This window comes from Panicum virgatum, chromosome 3K, assembly GCF_016808335.1.
Source record: "Panicum virgatum strain AP13 chromosome 3K, P.virgatum_v5, whole genome shotgun sequence".
Lineage (NCBI taxonomy): Eukaryota > Viridiplantae > Streptophyta > Magnoliopsida > Poales > Poaceae > Panicum > Panicum virgatum.
This window is the reverse complement of record NC_053138.1, coordinates 56,506,542-56,525,133: the sequence shown is the minus strand read 5'-3', so window position 1 is coordinate 56,525,133 and position 18,592 is coordinate 56,506,542. Positions and strand designations below refer to the sequence as shown.

Sequence of the window (18,592 nt, the reverse complement as noted above, 5' to 3'; positions counted from 1 at the left end):
TTCCTTGCAGTGGTTCAGCGCGTGAAACTTAACGTGCTGTGTCCACGTCCACCAGCGGAGTTGATTCCTGTTGACCCACGATGGGTGCCCAGGTGATATGTCGTCGGATTATGTTTCTGAGAATACGTTTGTTTCGTATACGTTTCCTACATAATGTACTTACCTTTGATCGTTCTACTTTTCAGGTTGAGTGAGGCTGGTCTTCTTATTATAGTTCGTCTTGCTGAGAGTGGTTTGGCAAAGCTGGACAGGTCCCTACTGACGGCTCTGGTTGATAGATAGAGGCCTGAGACACACACCTTCCACCTCCCTTATGGGGAGATGTCACCGACCCTACAGGTTGTTGCGATGCTGCTGGGTCTTCCTATCAGTGGGGATGCCGTAGGGCCTTGCGTTGTCCCGTCAACGTGGTTGGACGATCTAGAAGAGCGTTTTGCAAATATTGACATCGCGATTGATGTAGAGGAGCACCCAAAAGCAACAGGGCCTGCCAAGTCATGGATTCTACAGTTTCAGGTACATACCTCGTTTTGTTATGAGTAATGTTAGAGTTATGCTTTTGACTAGTGCAGTTATGGTTTTATTTTATAATTGATCTTGTACTCATAAATGTTCATCTTTTCTATGCAGTCCGACAATTTGGCACATGATGCTGATGTGGATAGCGTCACTCGATCCCTTGAGGCATACTTGTTGTGGTTGTTTGGATACATAATGTTCAACAACTCACACGGGGCCTATGTGGATAGGGTGCTTGTGCCTTATGCACAGGAGATCGCAGAGGCAGCTGTGGAGAAAATGCCTCAATACAGTTGGGGTTCAGCGGTACTTGCAGCCACGTACCGTGGCCTCTGCAAGGCATCGGTGCAAAATAAGCACAATGCAATTCTTACAGGATGTCCGATTCTGCTACAGCTTTGGTCGTACTAGAGGATAGCAATTGGTCGTCCGATTATTGACCACTCACCGTATGAGCTGGATATGTACGGTGACACAGAGGATGATAGGCCGACCATGGGGACTCTCTGGTATGCTCGTCGGGTACGGAAATGACTGCAACTCATACTATTCTGTTGGCAATTCTGTTGCTTTATTTGATCCTCTTTGTATTTCTTATTGGTATATATTATTAATTTCGTGCAGAAGAGTTGGGCCCACGTACAGTCTCAGCGGTCCTATCCTGAGTTTGTAGCTGAGTTTGATCGGTTGACACCTGAAGACGTTGTGTGGGAGCCCTACTCCCAGTTGGCTATAAACACTCGTGCACTGTTCGGGATATCTTCGGTTTGCTCTCAGGACCAGGGCCTTCGGATGACAACTACAGCGTTGGTGTACGACGTTTACATTGAGGCCCACTGCCCGGACAGAGTCAGGAGGCAGTTCGGTTAAAGGCAGTTGTATCCTGTGCTATCAGCATTAGATCGGGTCCAACGTCATGACCACAGGTAACAATTCATATGTCATTTCAGTGATAATGCATTGCTGCTTTAACTAATCAATATTTAGTTTGTCGAGGGCTGGTCAACCCTTCTCGAACATGTGGGTGACAAGGGTGCAGCCTTGGGTCGATGGCTGGGACCAGGCAGAGGAGAACGTGGCGCTTCCAACCCCTGCACACACGAAGGCTTCGTACAGGGCGTACCTGAGCTGGTACCAGCCTAAGACTCATTGCCGCTTCATATATGCTGACATGCATCCAGAGCCGCATGTTGCGACCTCACATGATGGCTATGCACGACATAGGAATGAGGCATTAGCTGGGGCGGTGAGTCAAAGTTATCATCGCTTTTCAAATACTTTGGATTACAGTGTTAATGTCTTTCTTTTTCTTGCATGCATTTTGAAATGTGCAGGTTGATGGACATAGATGCCAAGGCGAATTTGATGAGGATTCGAGCGGGATCTATGATGGATAGGAATGAGCAAGAGTCGGCCTGGACTCGAGTTTCACAAAGAGCCCATTCCATGCTTGAAGCCTTTGGTAGCCGGACATCGTACGAGGACTCCTACGGTTCGTCTCAAGCCTCGACCTCGTTTCCTTGTGGTCCCACACAGCAGCAGCCTTCCCCAGCATCTTATTGGTCTCAGCAGCATTATCCAGGTATGTGAGGATACTTACTGACTTCCTACTTTGATAACAACAATTAATTCTCAGTCCATACAGGTGATGGACACCCACCTTATCAACCTCACGGAGGGACCCAATTTAGTACCATGGCACCAGCTGCAGGGATGTCATTTCAACCAACACAGGCACCACCACGACATTTTGGTAAACATATAGTCCATATCTTAATTTCAATTAATTTTGGTATGAAGTCTAATTCCTTTTGCATTTACATATAGGATCACAACATTTATATGATGCGGGACCTTCTTCGTATTACCCTATGGCGACAGCAGAAGGAACGCAAAGGTAAATACCTAATCTGTAATCCAAATTTATCATGTTCTTCTTATTTCTATGAATATTTTAAATAATTTGAACGGTTTATAGGATCGCACCACCAGCTTCCTGATATGGGTCCTTCTTCGTACCCACCACCAACAGGTACGTATGATGAATATGTACCCAAATAGATGACTTATAAGACGATGATTAAGATATCTTAATTGCTACTGCATAGGGGCCACACAAGATACCTTGGAGGCGAACTTCGAAGACTGGAGTCGGTTATTTTCTACACCTAACCAGCAGGCCGATCCTACCTTCCAGACACATGTGGCCACCGGACGTCCAGGTAGAGACGTAGGGCCTCCAGACCGACACACATACCCTACAGACCACGTCCACGCACAGCGTAAAAGAGGTCGACATGGCCGGGGTGGTTAGGAGGTGCTTCTAGTTGTTTCTGTATTTTTGTTATGAACATGTCGTCATGTTATACTTATTTCGTTCTCATGCATCACCTATTTCGTTCTCAGTTGTGTATGTGTATGAATTGCTAAGTTATACTTTTCATATTCATCTACTTTACTAACGGTTTTTATTTCTATCCAAAATATTTAAAACCACATCTAATGCCGCACTGCCGCACTGACGGTCAAGGTTTAACATGCGGGAGGGGCCTACCGCCCCCTGCTGGGCGGCGGGTAGGCCTCCCGCCCGGCAGCCGGGCCGCAGGCTCCCCCCAGGGGCCAAAATGCAATTAAAAATAAATTTTATTTATATTAAGGTCCCTACTGCCCGGTAGGAGGGCGGCAGGGGGCCGGCCGCCCCGCAGCCGGGCGGTAGGGGTATAAATCTGTAAATTATGAAATGAAAAATATATTTCTGTAAAAAATGATTTTGAAAAATATAAAAATAAAAAAACACAAGGTTAGGGATTGGGTTTCTGAGAAGGCCCATTGAGCGCATAATAACAATCTAGGCCGCCGCCGGCAGCGGGGCAATCGGTGACAACAAAGGCCTCGAGTCGAGAAAGCACACAACAGTCCTGCCTATCTTCGACCAGAATCTTATATCTTTTCAAAAAAAAATTCTTCTCCACCTTCCGGTATTTAACATTCATGCAAACAATCCCGTTCATTGTATCTCCTCAACTCTAACTCATGCTGCTGCTCCTTACTCATGCACCGCCACCCCCTCCTGCTCTTGACGCCGCTCGCCACCGCCTCATGCTCCTGACACCGCAGCCCGCCACGCCGCCTCCTTCCTCAGCCAATCGCCGCCGCCGTCTCTTGCTCCCTGTGACATCCTAAGTTTTCAAAAGTCATTATTTGACAAATTAGAATAAAGAGGAGAATTAATGCGAGAACAAACAAATTATTAATGGCAACAAAATGCAAATGAAATTCAATTCAAATAGTGGTTTCACTTTGTGAGGACAAATAAAGAATGATTCAGCTATATTTCATGTATAAATTATCGCACCAAAATATTATGGATGAAAATCTGGTACATTTAGTCACATGTGTTTAATTGGAAGTGGGCTCAAATTCATCCCTAATAAACAAATTAATTGAATCCTTTTATAGAGTTTTTGAACTCTTTAAAATGGCTCACAAATCATGGATCAAATGGAAAAGTGCCTGAAACGAAAGTTGTAGATCTCGAAAAATTGAACAAAAATGGTATTCAAGAGTTTTTCATTTGATGCCAAGATGAGGGAGAAAAATGGAGTCTACAGAACTGGATTTTTGAACTTCGATAAAATTACGAAAATGCCATTAACTCTCTCTCACCTCTCTCCCTCACAGCACGCCGTCCGTACGCCGGCGCGGGGGAAACGGCAAACCCCTTCAGGTTCGGCCGCGCCCCCCCCAGTTTCAAGCGATTCCGCTCCTCTCTGACTACTCCTCCGCGTGCCACATGCCCTTGCCAGCGCGGAAGGCCGCCACGCCACCCTGACGCCCGCCAGCACTGCCGCCGGCCGTCGCCTCGCTGTCCGCCCTTCCTAGACCAAACCGGCCACCCCCAGGTGGTGCGCTGCGTTTCCCAGACCACTCTCCCCCTCCTCCCTTTCCTATAAAAGGGAGCCATGCCCCCTGCGCGCGCACAGCCCGCCGCCGCCACCATTGCTGCCGGCGAGCTCGAGCTCGCCACGGACCGCCGTCCTCCACCCACACATTGCCCGATTTGGCCCCACCACCACCTCCCAAGACCAACACTAAAGCTCCTCGACCCGGCTGTTCTTCCCCATCGCCGCCAGAGCGCCGCCGCCGGCCGCCGCTCGCCAAGGCAAGCCCTCCTCAGACCATCTCCCGCAGAGAGAAGGCCACCAAAAGGTGCGGCCCGACCTCCTCGCCGTTTTCCCTAACTTTCCCCTCACCACCGGTGCCGGACTTCACCGGAATCCGGCCCGAACCGACGGCTCTGTTCAAGTTCCCCGGCGAAGGACTTGTCTGCAATTTAGAAACTTGATTCCATGGGCTAGACTGAGAAATGAACATGAACTCTAGAACTCAAATCAGTGAACTTTGAAAATGCGTAGGAATTTGTAGAAAAATAAGAAAAATGCAAATCTAAATGTTTTGGAATACTTACAATAATATATACAAGTTTTGTTACATGCACATCTTCAGAATCCGCCTACATTTTAATCTAGGAAAAAGATTAGATTAAATAGGATATGAATGTTCTAGGAGCTCTACTCAGTACCTTTAGTTGATTTTTGGATGGTAGATAGTTTGTGATATGTCCAGCTTTCTGTAAAATTTTGAGCATCAGATAAGATGTTTAGCTAGATGAAAACCTAGCCTTTGCTAGATCTAGGGTAGAGATTGATATTTTGGTTCTGGTTGCTCTAGGACAGTAATGCACATGAAACTTTTTCCATGGTCTTGTAACACTAGATAAACATTACTGCCAAAGTTCGGTCATTTTCAAAACTGTGTAGCTATATCTTTGATTTTAGTCTTGAATAATAGCACTATATTGTTATGAATAGTTGTACTAGCTCGAAAAATCTGAAATTTATACCAAATCTTATTATTGAGTAAATAACCACGCATGAAAAGTTTGGGAACCAAATCTTGAGTAGAACAGTTGATATTATTTACTCTTTCTGTCACATGGATTTGTTTGTGTATTCTCCTGGTAGCTATAGTTAGTTTTTGCCTATGAAAGTTAACCACAGTCAGATTAGAGGTATATGGATGCTATACAAAAAGTTTGAGCATGTGTTCTTAACATTTTCTAGCTAGAATATTTATGCATAAGAATAGATGAGTAAATGTCATTCTAGTTTTGTATCTGGATATAAATGCTGAAATTTTTACTGTCGCTTTATACTGATTATCTTAGGCTTGGGTAAAACTTTGAGACCAATAATCAATATATAACTCTCTGTACATTTTAATCTTATTAAATAGGAGTTAAGATTATCTATTTTAGTGTTCCTGTTTTATGTCTACAAAAATTGTGATCAATTTACAGTAGGTTAAGAATCATGTCTAAATACCTCTATAAAAATTTGAGCTCCAGAACTATTGTAGTTTGTTCTGGGTAAAATCATCTTCAGTTAAGCATATTCTATTTTGATCATTTTTCATGTTTACATGCTTTACTGTTTATGTCTGAAATTTTTACTCCAAGTTGACGATTAGATGTACTAACTTTTGTAAATTTTGTAACTGCAGAAACTATTTCTAGCTTATGATTTGAAATAGTCAAATTAACTTCATGTATATTAACTCAAATTAATAACCGCCACCCAGTTCATTTTATGAAGTAAAGTAAAGTTATAAACTACTCAATTAATGATTACCCAGTAAATGAAGTTAACTAAGTTCACCACAATACAACATGTTATGTTGGATTACAACTCTATAGTGAAGGAATGAAATGTGTTTTGTATCTTATTGTAATAAATTTCATCCTTGCATTCATATAGAAACTGCCAACCTTGTTGACGGTACATACGAGTTGGTGCCGACACACGAGAGTGAGCCCGTTGGTGCGCAATAGAATGCTCTTGAACTGATCCAAGACCCGAACCAAAGTTCGGACGAGCCCAAGGCTAGCAGTGCCCAAGAAGGCAAGCCCCGGTGCATCTAATTCCTATTATTTTCAATCTATGTTGTACTATTATTTATTATTTATTTATGCATTTAAGTTTCAGGTGTTGTTTGTAATCTTAGATGCATGATCCTAGGTTCCTTTGTAATGCTTACCCTTAGATAAGCTCGACTAGATGCTCTGCTAACTAGGATCGGTAAAAGTCGAGTAGTTTTCTGCTACTCGCGAGACTATAGAATTTGACTGTTTTACCACATACTGCAATCATAAGATTTACGGCGGGATCATGAGACTCCGTCCGTGTAGGAATAATGTACTAAGGTCGCAGTGTGTGGTAGTGGTTGTTAAGCATTTGAACGTACTAGCCACAAGCCGAGAATATGGTAATCGGTAAGCTCGGTACCTGATTGGACCGGCAAGTGGACTTCTCCCACCCTCTTGAATTTGTTCCCTAGCAAGTACACGTGTTGGCACGACCGGGCGTCATTCGTAGTCCATGAGGCCATGTACTTGAGGGGGGTGGCCCTGATCCACGACCTGGGAAGAAAGGGGAAAGGTTGCTTGGGGTGACCCATCATTGCTCCAGGAGTGTGTGTTAGGTTTGCCTTGCAAGGTTAATAAACTCGATTCGAATCGTTCCGCCGCTCACGGACAATGAGACTGCTTAACACTTTTGCTACATAGAGTAACAAGTGGAATATGTTGATGATGATAATACTGTTGTATGATTAATGTTTTTCACTACCATGCTTGTTTAGAGATAGATGCTTATCTAGAATGGTTAATTGAACTATAATATAAAAAAGCTGCTGTGTTGTTAACTTGTTATTAATTATTGTTGACATGATTTTTAATTCCATGTGCAGGGATGCCGGTGGTGCTGTCGCAGCCGCTGCGCTTCTGCGACAACGTCGTCGGCCTCAGCTGCTGCGACCCCGCCGCCGACGCCGTGCTCAAAGAGCAGTTCGAGGCCCTGAACGTGCCCGCCTCCAACCCCGCCTGCGCCACCATCGTCAAGGCCATCCTCTGCCAAGTAAGCAAGGGGGCTAATCTACATCGACGCCCAATTTTCTTCTTTTCAATCTTTCTTTCATTTTTTTTGTCCAACCAACGTCCAAAGTGTCTCCAGATCCCCTCGCGCGCTATCTGCCTGGTGCCTATCTCTGGATGTTGCTGATTTCCTTTAATTTGTACCTACCCTCTTTGCGTGCAGAGGTGCATACCCTCGACGACCTCTCCCAATCCGGTCAATGCCGGCAGCATCAGGCCTATTCCCCCACGGTGCACCACTCCGCCGCCCCCGTCGACGTCCTCCTCCTCCCAGCCCCAGCAAGAGGATGCTGGCACATGCCTCGAGCGACTCGCCGGCGCCGCCACCAACCTGGGCATGGTGGCGCACCCGGACGGCTCCGGCAGGGCCTTTCTGTACACCCAGGATGACGGCAAGGTCTGGCTCGTCGCGGTGCCAGCACGGGGCTCCGGAGCGGCGTTGCAGGTCGACGGCGACGGGGCCATCATCCTCGACCTCGCGGGTTCGGCGCTCAGGCTGACGGGACTTGCGCTCCACCCAGAATTCACGACCAACGGACGCTTGTTTGTCTCCTACACCTGCGATAGCGCCGCCTCGCCGGCGTTCGGCGGCGCTGGATCATTCTCGTCTGCTGCTGCTGGAAATGGATCCAGGTACCAGCTCGTTGTCGAGGAGTTCACCACGAAGGGCGTTGACTATGGCATGGTAACGTCCTACTTCGTCTCAAGAATACATATCCAAATTTTGAAGATCGAGATCTATGTGCTGCTCTTATATCTAGATGCTTAATTTCCCTTTGATCTGCTGCTTTGATTTTCATCAGGGGACTCATCAAGCTCGAGCTGCTCCAACTGAAGTGAGGGGTATCTTCGCCATGGGTTTGCCGCCGCAGCTGGAGGACGCGCGTGGAGGCCAGATCTTCTTCCGTCCGGGTGGCGATGATGGGCATCTCTACCTCGCCGTGGGACGCGGTGATGGAGCAGGAGGCGAAGCGAGCTCCCCGTTTTCGGGCAAAATCATCAGGTTCGATGTCGATCACATACCGGGCAACGAGCCCCAGATTTTTGCCAGTGGACTCGGCGACTGAGGGGCTGCAGCTTCGATTCCATGAGGCCTTCCGACTTGTACTGCGCCGGAGTGGATGAGGTACGGTGACATAAGTACACGCTGGAGGTTCCTCTCTGAAGTTTCCACGTCAAGCCACTTAATTAGAATCCTAGATGTACACTATGAACATAAAAGAAAAATAAAGAAACTCTAAAAATTTTCACAAAATCATAAACATCCGGCTATCAATCTAACAACTCTAATTATAATAGTTATATGATTTGTTATATTTCCTAATAAATACACACCTTTGCTATTACAAAAATGGACTAAAGTAACCTCTAACTATGTATCTAAATTACACATCTCTCCCATTATAAAAAATCTAATGTAACTTCCTAATCTTCGTGTAAATTACACACCTATGTTGTTATAAGAAAGTAAAAATAATATAAATAAACCCCTAAATTTGTGTATGAATTACCAATTATTTCATTATTAAAAGTCAAAGTAACCTCTAAATCTGAATCTAAATTATATAATTATAATAAAACATTAAAATGCATTGTTTTGATATTCTAAATTATTATTTCTATCATTAGCCATGTATTCATCTATGATGGAAGAGATAAGAATAAAAATTCATAAATAAATGGTTTAATAAATACATATATCAAACACACATGAAGGTGTGATATGCAAAATGAAATTTATTACAACTAGATAATGATAAATACATATTTTAGAGTATGTGTTAGAATATTTCATAGATGAAAGAGAGCGTGAGATAGATAATTTCATAATTATAATTATTAACTATAAATCTTAATTTAATATTAACTCTAATTTGTTTGCGAGGAAATATTAATTCTAATTAGCCTTGTATATATAATTGTATTCAATTTCTGTCAATAAAAAGAATCAGTACGTATTATATATATCTCATGGCTTAATAATATGAACTTGTGTAAATGCAAACGAGCATGCAGCAACAGAACGAGCAGGTCTACCTGATCTCCAACTACAGCGCCTCTCCGGCCACGGCCGCCATCTCGGTCGTCGTCGACCACGGCCGTCCAACAGCCGGCCAGGCGCCATCCATCCACTACCGGAAAACCCAAATTTGCCGAGTGTCTTGGCCTTTGCCGAGTACCAGAACACGGACACTCGGCAAAGATGTGCTTTGCCGAGTGCCAGGACACGAGCACTCGGCAAACATCTGTCACACGGCATGCCCGAGCTTTGCCGAGTGCCAGCTGTCGGCAACGAATGGCACTCGGCAAACTGTCACCTTTGTCGAGTGCTGGCCTGGCGGCACTCGGCAAATCCGGCGCACGTGCCCATCACGCGCGCCCGCCGTGCGACGCCCGTTAGGGGGGCTGATGGCGTCAAATCTTTGCCGAGTGCCACCACCTGGCACTCGGCAAAGGGGATATTTTGCCGAGTGCCTCGAGCCTGGCTCTCGGCAAATTTTCTTTTGCCGAGTGCTGGAGCGCTTAGGTACTCGGCAAAATTGGGTAAATTTTTTTTGACCTTCAAATTTTTTTGGTCTCTAGTTAAATTTGATAATTTAATCCCTAGTAACATAAAAAACTTTTATTGATTGGTTTACTATTTTCTGTTAATTTTTTGTTTGCGGGGAATAATCATTCGAAGTTAATATTAAATTAGAAGTGGGTCAAAATTTCGAAATCAATGAATGGAAATTTGATATTTATGTACCAGAATCAAAACTGATGCCGTATGCACGAAAGAACTTAAAAGTTGAAGCATCTTTATCAGGAAACTTGATCACAAGCGTGTGCACGGACGTTCGGAAAAAAACCAAAAATAGCATGCAATGTCTGAAAATCATGGGAATTGTGCAAAACTCTTGGTTTCATGCGAGGATAGAGTGGAAAAAAATTGACAGTGCTTCGGACACGTGACAATGTACGCCGCTCACAAGTCGGAGAATCTCCGAAGAAGTTTCGGAGAGATGTTTAGTATCCGGTTGGATTTGTGGTTGAAATGAAAGTTGCATATGATTTTCAATGTGAAACTTTTTATATAGAGAAATAACAACAAAACATGTGTCTTGTGAAAATTTGGTTGATTTTTGAATTTGTTATCTATATATTAAATTATTTTTGGCACATATTGAAAATCATTATATTTAGTTTTAAGTTGATCTTTAAACATATGAAATAATAGGGTTTTTTGCATGAAATCATGAACCATAATTTGTTGTTTTATTTTGGCAAATTATTTAGTTGGTAGTCACTAAATTTTTTATACATACCTCATCAAAACGAATTTGTTGATATAAATTCAATTTGACTTTAGAAACACATGAAATAATAGGTTTTCTTGCATAAAATCATGAAACTTGAAATTAAAATTATGTTAATTTGAGTTTGGAATAGTTATGCATGAAATAATATGTTTTTTACATTATATTAATTTCAGTATCATTGCTTTTGGATTTAACATAGCTCATCAATATGCCGGACCAGGTTGCCGAGTGCCACCTGGTCCGGCACTCGGCAAAGAAATGAATCAAATATTTTAAAAAAACCATTTGCCGAGTGTTGTGATTTGGCACTCGGCATAGGCATAGTTTGCCGAGTGCCGGATCCAGGCACACGGCAGATAACGGGGATAACCCCCCCGGTGCCCGAACTTAACTCATTTCTTCATCCACGCCCCCCCCCCCCCCCGCTCACGCACCCGACCCGCCGCGCCGCCCCGGCCGCGCGCCTCCCCGGGCCCCTCGCTGTCCGCGGCCGGGCCTCCCGCCGCCGCTGCCCCGCTCGCCGCCCGCGGCCCCGTGCCCCGCGCCACCGCCGTCCGCGGCTGTGCCGCCGCCGCCCCGGGCCCGTGCCCCGCGCCGCCCGCTCGCCGCGCGCCCGCGGCCCCATGCCCCGCTCCGCCGCCGGCCGCGCCCGTGCCGCCGCTGCCCGAGCCCCGCGCGCTGCTCGCGGCCGTCGCCGGTTCCGCCCCGGGCCCCGCGCCTCCCCACCACCGCGCCGCGCCCCCGACCCGCCGCGGTGCCCCGGCCACGCCCCGCCGCGCCGCCCCAGGTCCCACCGCGCCGCCCCGGGCCTCCCGCCGCCGCCGCCCGCAGCCGTCGCCGGCTTCGCCCCGGGCCCCGCGCCTCCCCACCGCCGCACACGACCGGCGCTGCCGCCGCCTCGAGCCCAGCGGCGCCCCACCGCCGCCTCGGCTCCGCCCCGTCGCCCCCCACCCCACGCCAAGGTAATTAATTTGTATTTTTTGTTAATTTATTTAGTTTATTTGGTTTATAGTTTATTTAGAATATTATTTATATGTTTAGTTAGTTTCTAAATATTTAGTTAGTTTTGAAGTCTGATTTAAATATTTATTTAGTTTTAAAGTCTGATGTAGTTTATTTTTTATGTTTTTTAGTTTATTTAGGAAATCATGTTCGTAGATCGCGTAAACTAGTTAGGCGTCTCCCGTTCGGAAGAGATACGAGTGGAGATATGCAGTTTTTTCTGCATATCTTTAATCGTATCTGTTTCGAATTATCCACGCTTCTTTGGACAGCCCGAGGATGCGTAGATGGGGTCAGGTTCTATGGTCGGCTCCGATCCGAGTCAGAGTTTCGGCATCACCTCCCTGTTGTTCTCGGGATACACAATCTCCCTTTCGGGACGTGTATCTAGAGAACAGCGGGGAGGTGCTGCCGAAATTTTGTCTCGGATAGGATTGGATCATGGAAGCTGACCGCATCTACGCATGGTCGGGTGGGATTAGGACCTATCCTTACCTACTAGACTAAGCCGAATTTTGATAGTAGTCGCTGATATCTTGAAAGATGGATAACCGTGAGTGGATGTACACCGGCCGGGTAAGTCGAGCTAGCATGACCAATGAATGGATTGAGAAGACTAACCAGTTCTTGGAAGGGGCATGGGCGCAAGCTAAAGGGTCGAGATTCATGTGGTGTCCCTGCAAGAGTTGTGGAAACCAGAAACGAAAGACAAAGAAGGTCATGGGCGAACATCTTGTCAATTATGGATTTATGCCAGACTATACCCGGTGGATCTTTCACGGTGAAACCCATCGTATGAGGGACGAGGTCGTGAGGCAACGCATCGATGAATGTGATGCTGCTGGTGGGATTGGGGACATGTTACACGACTATGAGGAGGCACATTTCGGTGAAGGACCGCAGGAGGAGGAGCCAGAGGCAAGCACAAAGTCGTTTTACGAGATGTTGGAGGCGGCACAGAAACCTCTTCACGGCCAAACAAAGGTTTCTCAGCTGGACGGCATTGGACGCCTTATGGCCTTAAAGTCCCAGTTTGGCCTGAGCCGAGACGCCTTTGATAGTATGTTGACCGTTTTTGGGAGCATTCTTCCGGAAGATCACATTCTGCCCAAGACAATGTATCAGGCGACGAAAATCCTTAGTGCACTGAAGATGCCATATGAGCAGATACATTCTTGTTCTAATGGGTGCATTTTATTTAGGAAAGAGCACGAGGCTGAAACTTACTGTCCAAAATGCAAATCCTCAAGATTCCTGGAGGTGGATGCAGGTGACGGTCAGCCTAAGAGGCAGCTCACGATTCCTGTGAAAATCGTACGTTACCTTCCGTTCATTCAAAGGATCCAAAGACTCTATATGACCGAGGAAACCGCGAAACAGATGATATGGCACAAAAAAGGTGTTCGATACAACCCAGATAAGATGGTGCATCCCTCCGACAGTGAGTCATGGACTCATTTTGATGAGATTCATCATGAGAAAGCTAAAGAAGCTCGTAATGTACGTGTTGCGCTAGCAACCGATGGGTTCAATCCTTATGGTATGATGGCCGCATCGTACTCATGTTGGCCCGTGTTCGTTATTCCCTTGAATCCCCCCCCCCCGGTGTTCTCTTTCAACGACAAACCATATTTGTGTCGTTGATTATTCCTGAGCACCCAGGGAATAATTTGGCCCCACAGACCTGAGCAGTGAGTGCCTTGTAGTACTAGTGTATTGGACTTATTATATGTATCGGACTATATTCTGTTTTATGGACTAGTGTTATGTATCGGACTTGTGACATGTGGACTATATTCTATGTGATGGACTTGTGTTATGTATCGGACTCGTGTTATGTATTGGACTTGTGATATATGTGATGGAGTGTGTTATTTGTATCGATGTCATTCTCGTCATTGTCAATCATATGTGATGGACTATAACTGCCTGTATTGACCTCTGCAATCACATATATTTCTGTTGTATTTGTATGGAAAAACAGAGAAAAACGAAACAAAAAAAAGAAAAATTCACCACTTTGCCGAGTGTTTAAGCCAAAACACTCGGCAAAGGAGCTTGCACAGGTCAGCAACGCAGTCACTTTGCCGAGTGCTAAAGTACTGGCACTCGGCAAAGATTTGAACGTTTGCCGAGTGCCACTGCCTTAACACTCGGCAAACCAGACACGTGGAGGTATATCCATGCATTTTTGTGTGTTTGAAAATTGGAACTCATAAACATATATTGTTAGGCTACAATCATAGCATATATATGCCACTATGGTAGAATTTATTTGTTATTACAAGGATCTCTCCGCTGCTCTCCATGCATTCTACTAGTACATCCTTTTCACCCAGTTGGGTTACTGATTAATTATTAATGAACCCTTGGCCCTTCACTGTGGTAGAATTTATTTGTTATTACAAGGATCTCTCGGCTGCTCTCCATGCATTCTACCAGTCATTCTACTATTACATCCTTTTCATTCTGTTGAGTTACTAATTAATTACTAATGAACCCTTGGCCCTTCATGCAATGTTTAGAGGAACAGAGAGAGAGACAAAGAGAGAGAGTATTAGATATTTTGGGTAAGAATTAATCATATCATTGAAACATTGGGTAGTCCTGTTTAGTTGGTGAAAAGTTGTTGGTTCTGATACTGTAGCACATTTAGTTATTACTTGACAAATAATGTCCAATCATGGACTAATTAGGCTTAAAAGATTCATCTCGTGCTAATCAGTTAGACTGTATAATTAGTTATTTTTTCAACTGCATTTAATACTCCATATATGTGTCCGAACATTTGATGTGACGGATACTGTATAAATTTTTTTTGGGAACTAAACAGGGCCTACTTTCTCCAATCACACATATAATTGATGCTTTTCAATTCAACCTTTTCCAAACATTGATCTAATTACCTTTTATCTGTTGAGTTTGTGTATTTGAAAATGGTAAATAGATCTGTTTCGAAAATCGAAATAAATAGTTACATAAAAAAGGTATACTTGTTAAAATTACAATAAAAAACTTGCTACAGGATCTTTATCAAGTGGGGATTACTTGATCGGTTGCTCTGACGCTCATCTGGCCGATTGCGTTGCCTGATGCTGATGGGCCGAGGCCTATTGGTTGTTGGTGGGCCGACACGGCCAGCTAAATGCCGAGGTCCATGCGAGCGGCAGCTGCGAGCTCCGCCGCCGCCGGCGTGCGAGCCCTCCGGCGCGGGCGAGAGTCCTCCGCGGCCCCGGCCACGCACGGGGAAGCTCCACAGCCCCAGCTGCTAGCCTGCTCCGGAAGGAGGTGGGCATTGAGTACATATACTAGGGCCAAGAATAGGCGCAACGCCGTGAGTTCTGGCCCCACGTGGGGCCCACACAACATTATTCACCGTGGGCCATATGTACTGTTCACAGTGGGCCACATGCACTGTTTAGAACTGTTCACAAGTGGCCCACACGACACTGTTTAGTACTGTTCGTGAGGGTTTTTTTACCCTTTCCAGAATAGGTCTGCCTTCTGTTTTTTTAAAAAGAAAAACTTCCCAATATTTGTTTTCTAATATTTAAAACACCAGTTATCTAATATACAATTGAGACTTCCTAATATTTATAGCACCAGTTATCTAATATACACTTGAGACTAAAGTTCTAACAACATTTACTTATATGAATGATCCAATATATAAAGGGGTAGCCTATGTGTTAATTTTACATCAATTGAGAATTTTAGATCGTTAAAAATATTTACCATCTAACTAACTGATTGTACTAAACCAAACTTAAAAAAATATATCATAGCATCTTATCTGTACTATACGATCTCAAAAGTCCATGATGTCCATAAAAGACAATAATACCTATCGTTACACACTACAAGTCTATTGTAAAATAAAAAATATACATTTTTATACAAAAAAAATAATTTCGTATTTCACAGTAATATATTTTTTTATATAATATAAAACATCGTTTGATCCTCTTTCGAGAACAGTAAAAAAAATATTACTTCGAGTTAGCAATTTTCTATACGGGCGTGCATATAGCGCGCCTACCAAACTAGTCTAAATTAATCTTCCAGGCTCTCTCTCATCTCGAATCAGGCGACGGCGCATCGATGCGGGCATCTGCACATCGATCCCACACGCCATTGTCCATCTTCTCCTCCGAGAAGCTAGCAATAGCAGGTACCCAGGAAGCAAGCAAGCAAAGCAGGTTCTAGTGCTACACTCATCTCTGCTCCTCTCTTTCCCCTTGCTCTCCTATCCAATCGCAAACCTCTGCTCCTTTCTCCCCCTCTCCCATATCCAATCGCAAAGCAAACAGCTCTTCGGTCTGTCGGCCCTCCAGCGGCCGACAGGATCACCGACTGGAACTTATCGGCTCCTCAAGGCCCGAGCAGCTCCTTTTGGCTCTCTGATGGCCGACAGAGGACCTATCGGCTTTCTATTAGCCGACAGATTATCAAATTTTGAACTTTTATTTTATGGTATTTATTTCTACATGTTTTTATTAAAATAATATTTTTTAAAAAAATTCTCCACTTCAGCGTATGTGGTGCGACCATGTGAGTATGGTTAAGATGATTGGCAGTTCTTCATATAATTCATTTCTTGTAATTTGATTGTAACGGCTATGGCTAATTTCTTCTTCCAATTCTGCAGGTGGAGCAACCCACAGGCCATATGCAACAGTTGTCTGTGCCATTTGACCAGCTTGCAGCAGGCCACAATTGGTAATTTGTCAACTCAGTAGTATTATATCTCTTTACATGCTGATGATCTAATAGCATATCAAGAAAAAAGTCAGCTGGTAATTAGTATATTCTACTATCTGATACTTTGCATACTTATCAGGGTTCTCATGACTCTAGTTGATGAGTTCATTGACCATATCTTTAGTTTATAAGTGAGTTGATTACTTGATTTGATATAGTAGCACATCTGCTGGTAATCCATTTATTCCCCTGGACTCCACACGCAGGCCCATGGGCTGAACCACCACCTAGTTCAGGTAGCAAAAAGAAATGGAAAAGGTCCAATTCACCTCCCCGTGGACTAAGTTTTTTTTTAATCAAAAAATTCTCTCGAGTGTTCTTTCCCCAAGCTACAGTAGATCACGGGCGACTCGCAAGCGATTTCTGATTTCCGGCGCCGATTCCGTCAATTCCTCCTCGTCTTCGGAGGCCGTTCTAGCGCTGGAGATGGGGAGGAATTGCGGAATGGGAGGCCGTTGTATGTACCCTTGTTTTCTTAGCTTCTGTCTTTGTGTGCTAGGGTTAGAGTTGGAGTGTATTCTCCATGGCTTCCAGGCAGTGGTTTGTGTCCGTGGTGGTAGGTGCTTGACGGTGCTTCATGGGCGTACGGAGCATGAAGCTGGCGTTTTATGCGGAGGATTTGATTTCGACGAGGTTCGTTTCTTCGTTTTCTTGTGCGTCGGTCTTCGATTCCTCTGTGAGCTTTCTGTCGCCGGGTGTGCCCGTTTTGCCTGTGGCATCGTTGGCCTAGCAACCATCGACATGACTTCTGTTGGTTGGAGGATTTTTTTGTCCCTCCAAGGTAGGGCTGTTCGTGGCTGCCTTGTGAGGTTAGTATCCTCTGTGGGTTTGTTGTTCCAACCCGAGAAATCGAGTTGGTTCTTCCCACCTGTTTTGGTGGTACAGTTCCCCTTCTGGGTACCTCGTCGTTCGGCGATTCGGGGCTTCTGGCAGTTCTTGAGGCATCAGATTCCTCATCGTCTGGCAATGCGATGGCCGATCTTGTTCAGCCGGGTCATTCAGCGTCAACAAGGCACGTTGAAAGCGATGTGCTGCTCAAGACGGCATCAAAAAACCGTGTTTCTTCGCCAGTGAGGAGGTCGGCTTCAAGCTGCATGCTCCGGCCGCCGGTGGCGAGTAGGTCCGGGAGAAGCTTACGATGACTACAGTGTAATTTCTTTATCTTTCAGGGATGTCTTTGTAAATTGTGGGCTGTAATCACCAAAACATATGAATAAAATTTAGTCCCGGTTTCTCAAAAAAATGTTTTCATTTTTGTCATGAATTTGAAACTCGCGACACCAGACATATGACCTTGTTGGCCAGTTTCTCTTAGTGGTTTTAGTCTTTTTCTTTTATGTTTATTTTGGATAAATATTTTAAAAATTATAAAATAGAAAATTTGATTTTGTTGGACTCCACATGAGTAGATCTATGCAGTGAACATATGATATGATATAATTTAGTGAAACTCATTTTTTACTTTTAGATATATACTTTTTTGTAATTAACTTATATCTACATTTTTCCTTGGTCCAATTATGGTGAAATTTTTATGGTGGGTTAATAATTATATTCTTGAGCTGTGGTAAAAATTTCATGTTCATTGGATCAAATATTGGGCTAATAATTCATATCTCAGTTCCTCTAAACATTTCAAAGAAGCCGAAGGGTTGATTAATATTTAACTAGTAACTCAATTGGGTGAAATGGTTGTACTAGTAGAATGCATGTAACGTAATGGAAAGCAGCTGATGAGAGATCCTTGTAATAACAAATAAATTCTGCCATAGTGGCATATATATTCTATGATTGTAGCCTAACAATATATGTTATGAGTTCCAATTTTCAAATACATAAAAATGTGTGGATATATACTCTCTTGTATTTTTACACAGACCCGACTCGACAATTTGTATCTTGATCACCAGTAGGCGTATATATAGTTATTGTGTCGTTAATCTGTGGTGCCACTGGAGCAGCAGTGCCATGAGCAGCAGCTCAAGCTGAAGTGCCAGTTTGGTGTATCCCGCCCTGC

At 44.4% G+C, this 18,592-nt stretch overlaps 2 protein-coding genes across 2 annotated transcripts; both read left to right on the top strand.

Annotated features, from left to right (window-relative positions):
• The first annotated feature begins 7,657 nt into the window (after positions 1-7,657).
• LOC120701557 (HIPL2 protein-like) lies at positions 7,658-9,021 on the top strand. The gene is made up of 2 exons (XM_039985558.1): positions 7,658-8,195; positions 8,314-9,021. Exons 1-2 carry the CDS (start codon positions 7,848-7,850, stop codon positions 8,575-8,577), a joined length of 612 nt encoding a protein of 203 aa, XP_039841492.1. The 5' UTR covers positions 7,658-7,847; the 3' UTR covers positions 8,578-9,021.
• Positions 9,022-15,867: 6,846 nt separating this feature from the next.
• On the top strand, positions 15,868-17,812 carry LOC120699792. The gene is made up of 3 exons (XM_039983871.1): positions 15,868-16,013; positions 16,463-16,533; positions 17,075-17,812. The coding sequence occupies exons 1-3, from the start codon at positions 15,916-15,918 to the stop codon at positions 17,647-17,649; spliced, it is 744 nt and encodes a 247-aa protein (XP_039839805.1). The 5' UTR covers positions 15,868-15,915; the 3' UTR covers positions 17,650-17,812.
• The last annotated feature ends 780 nt before the right edge of the window (positions 17,813-18,592 follow it).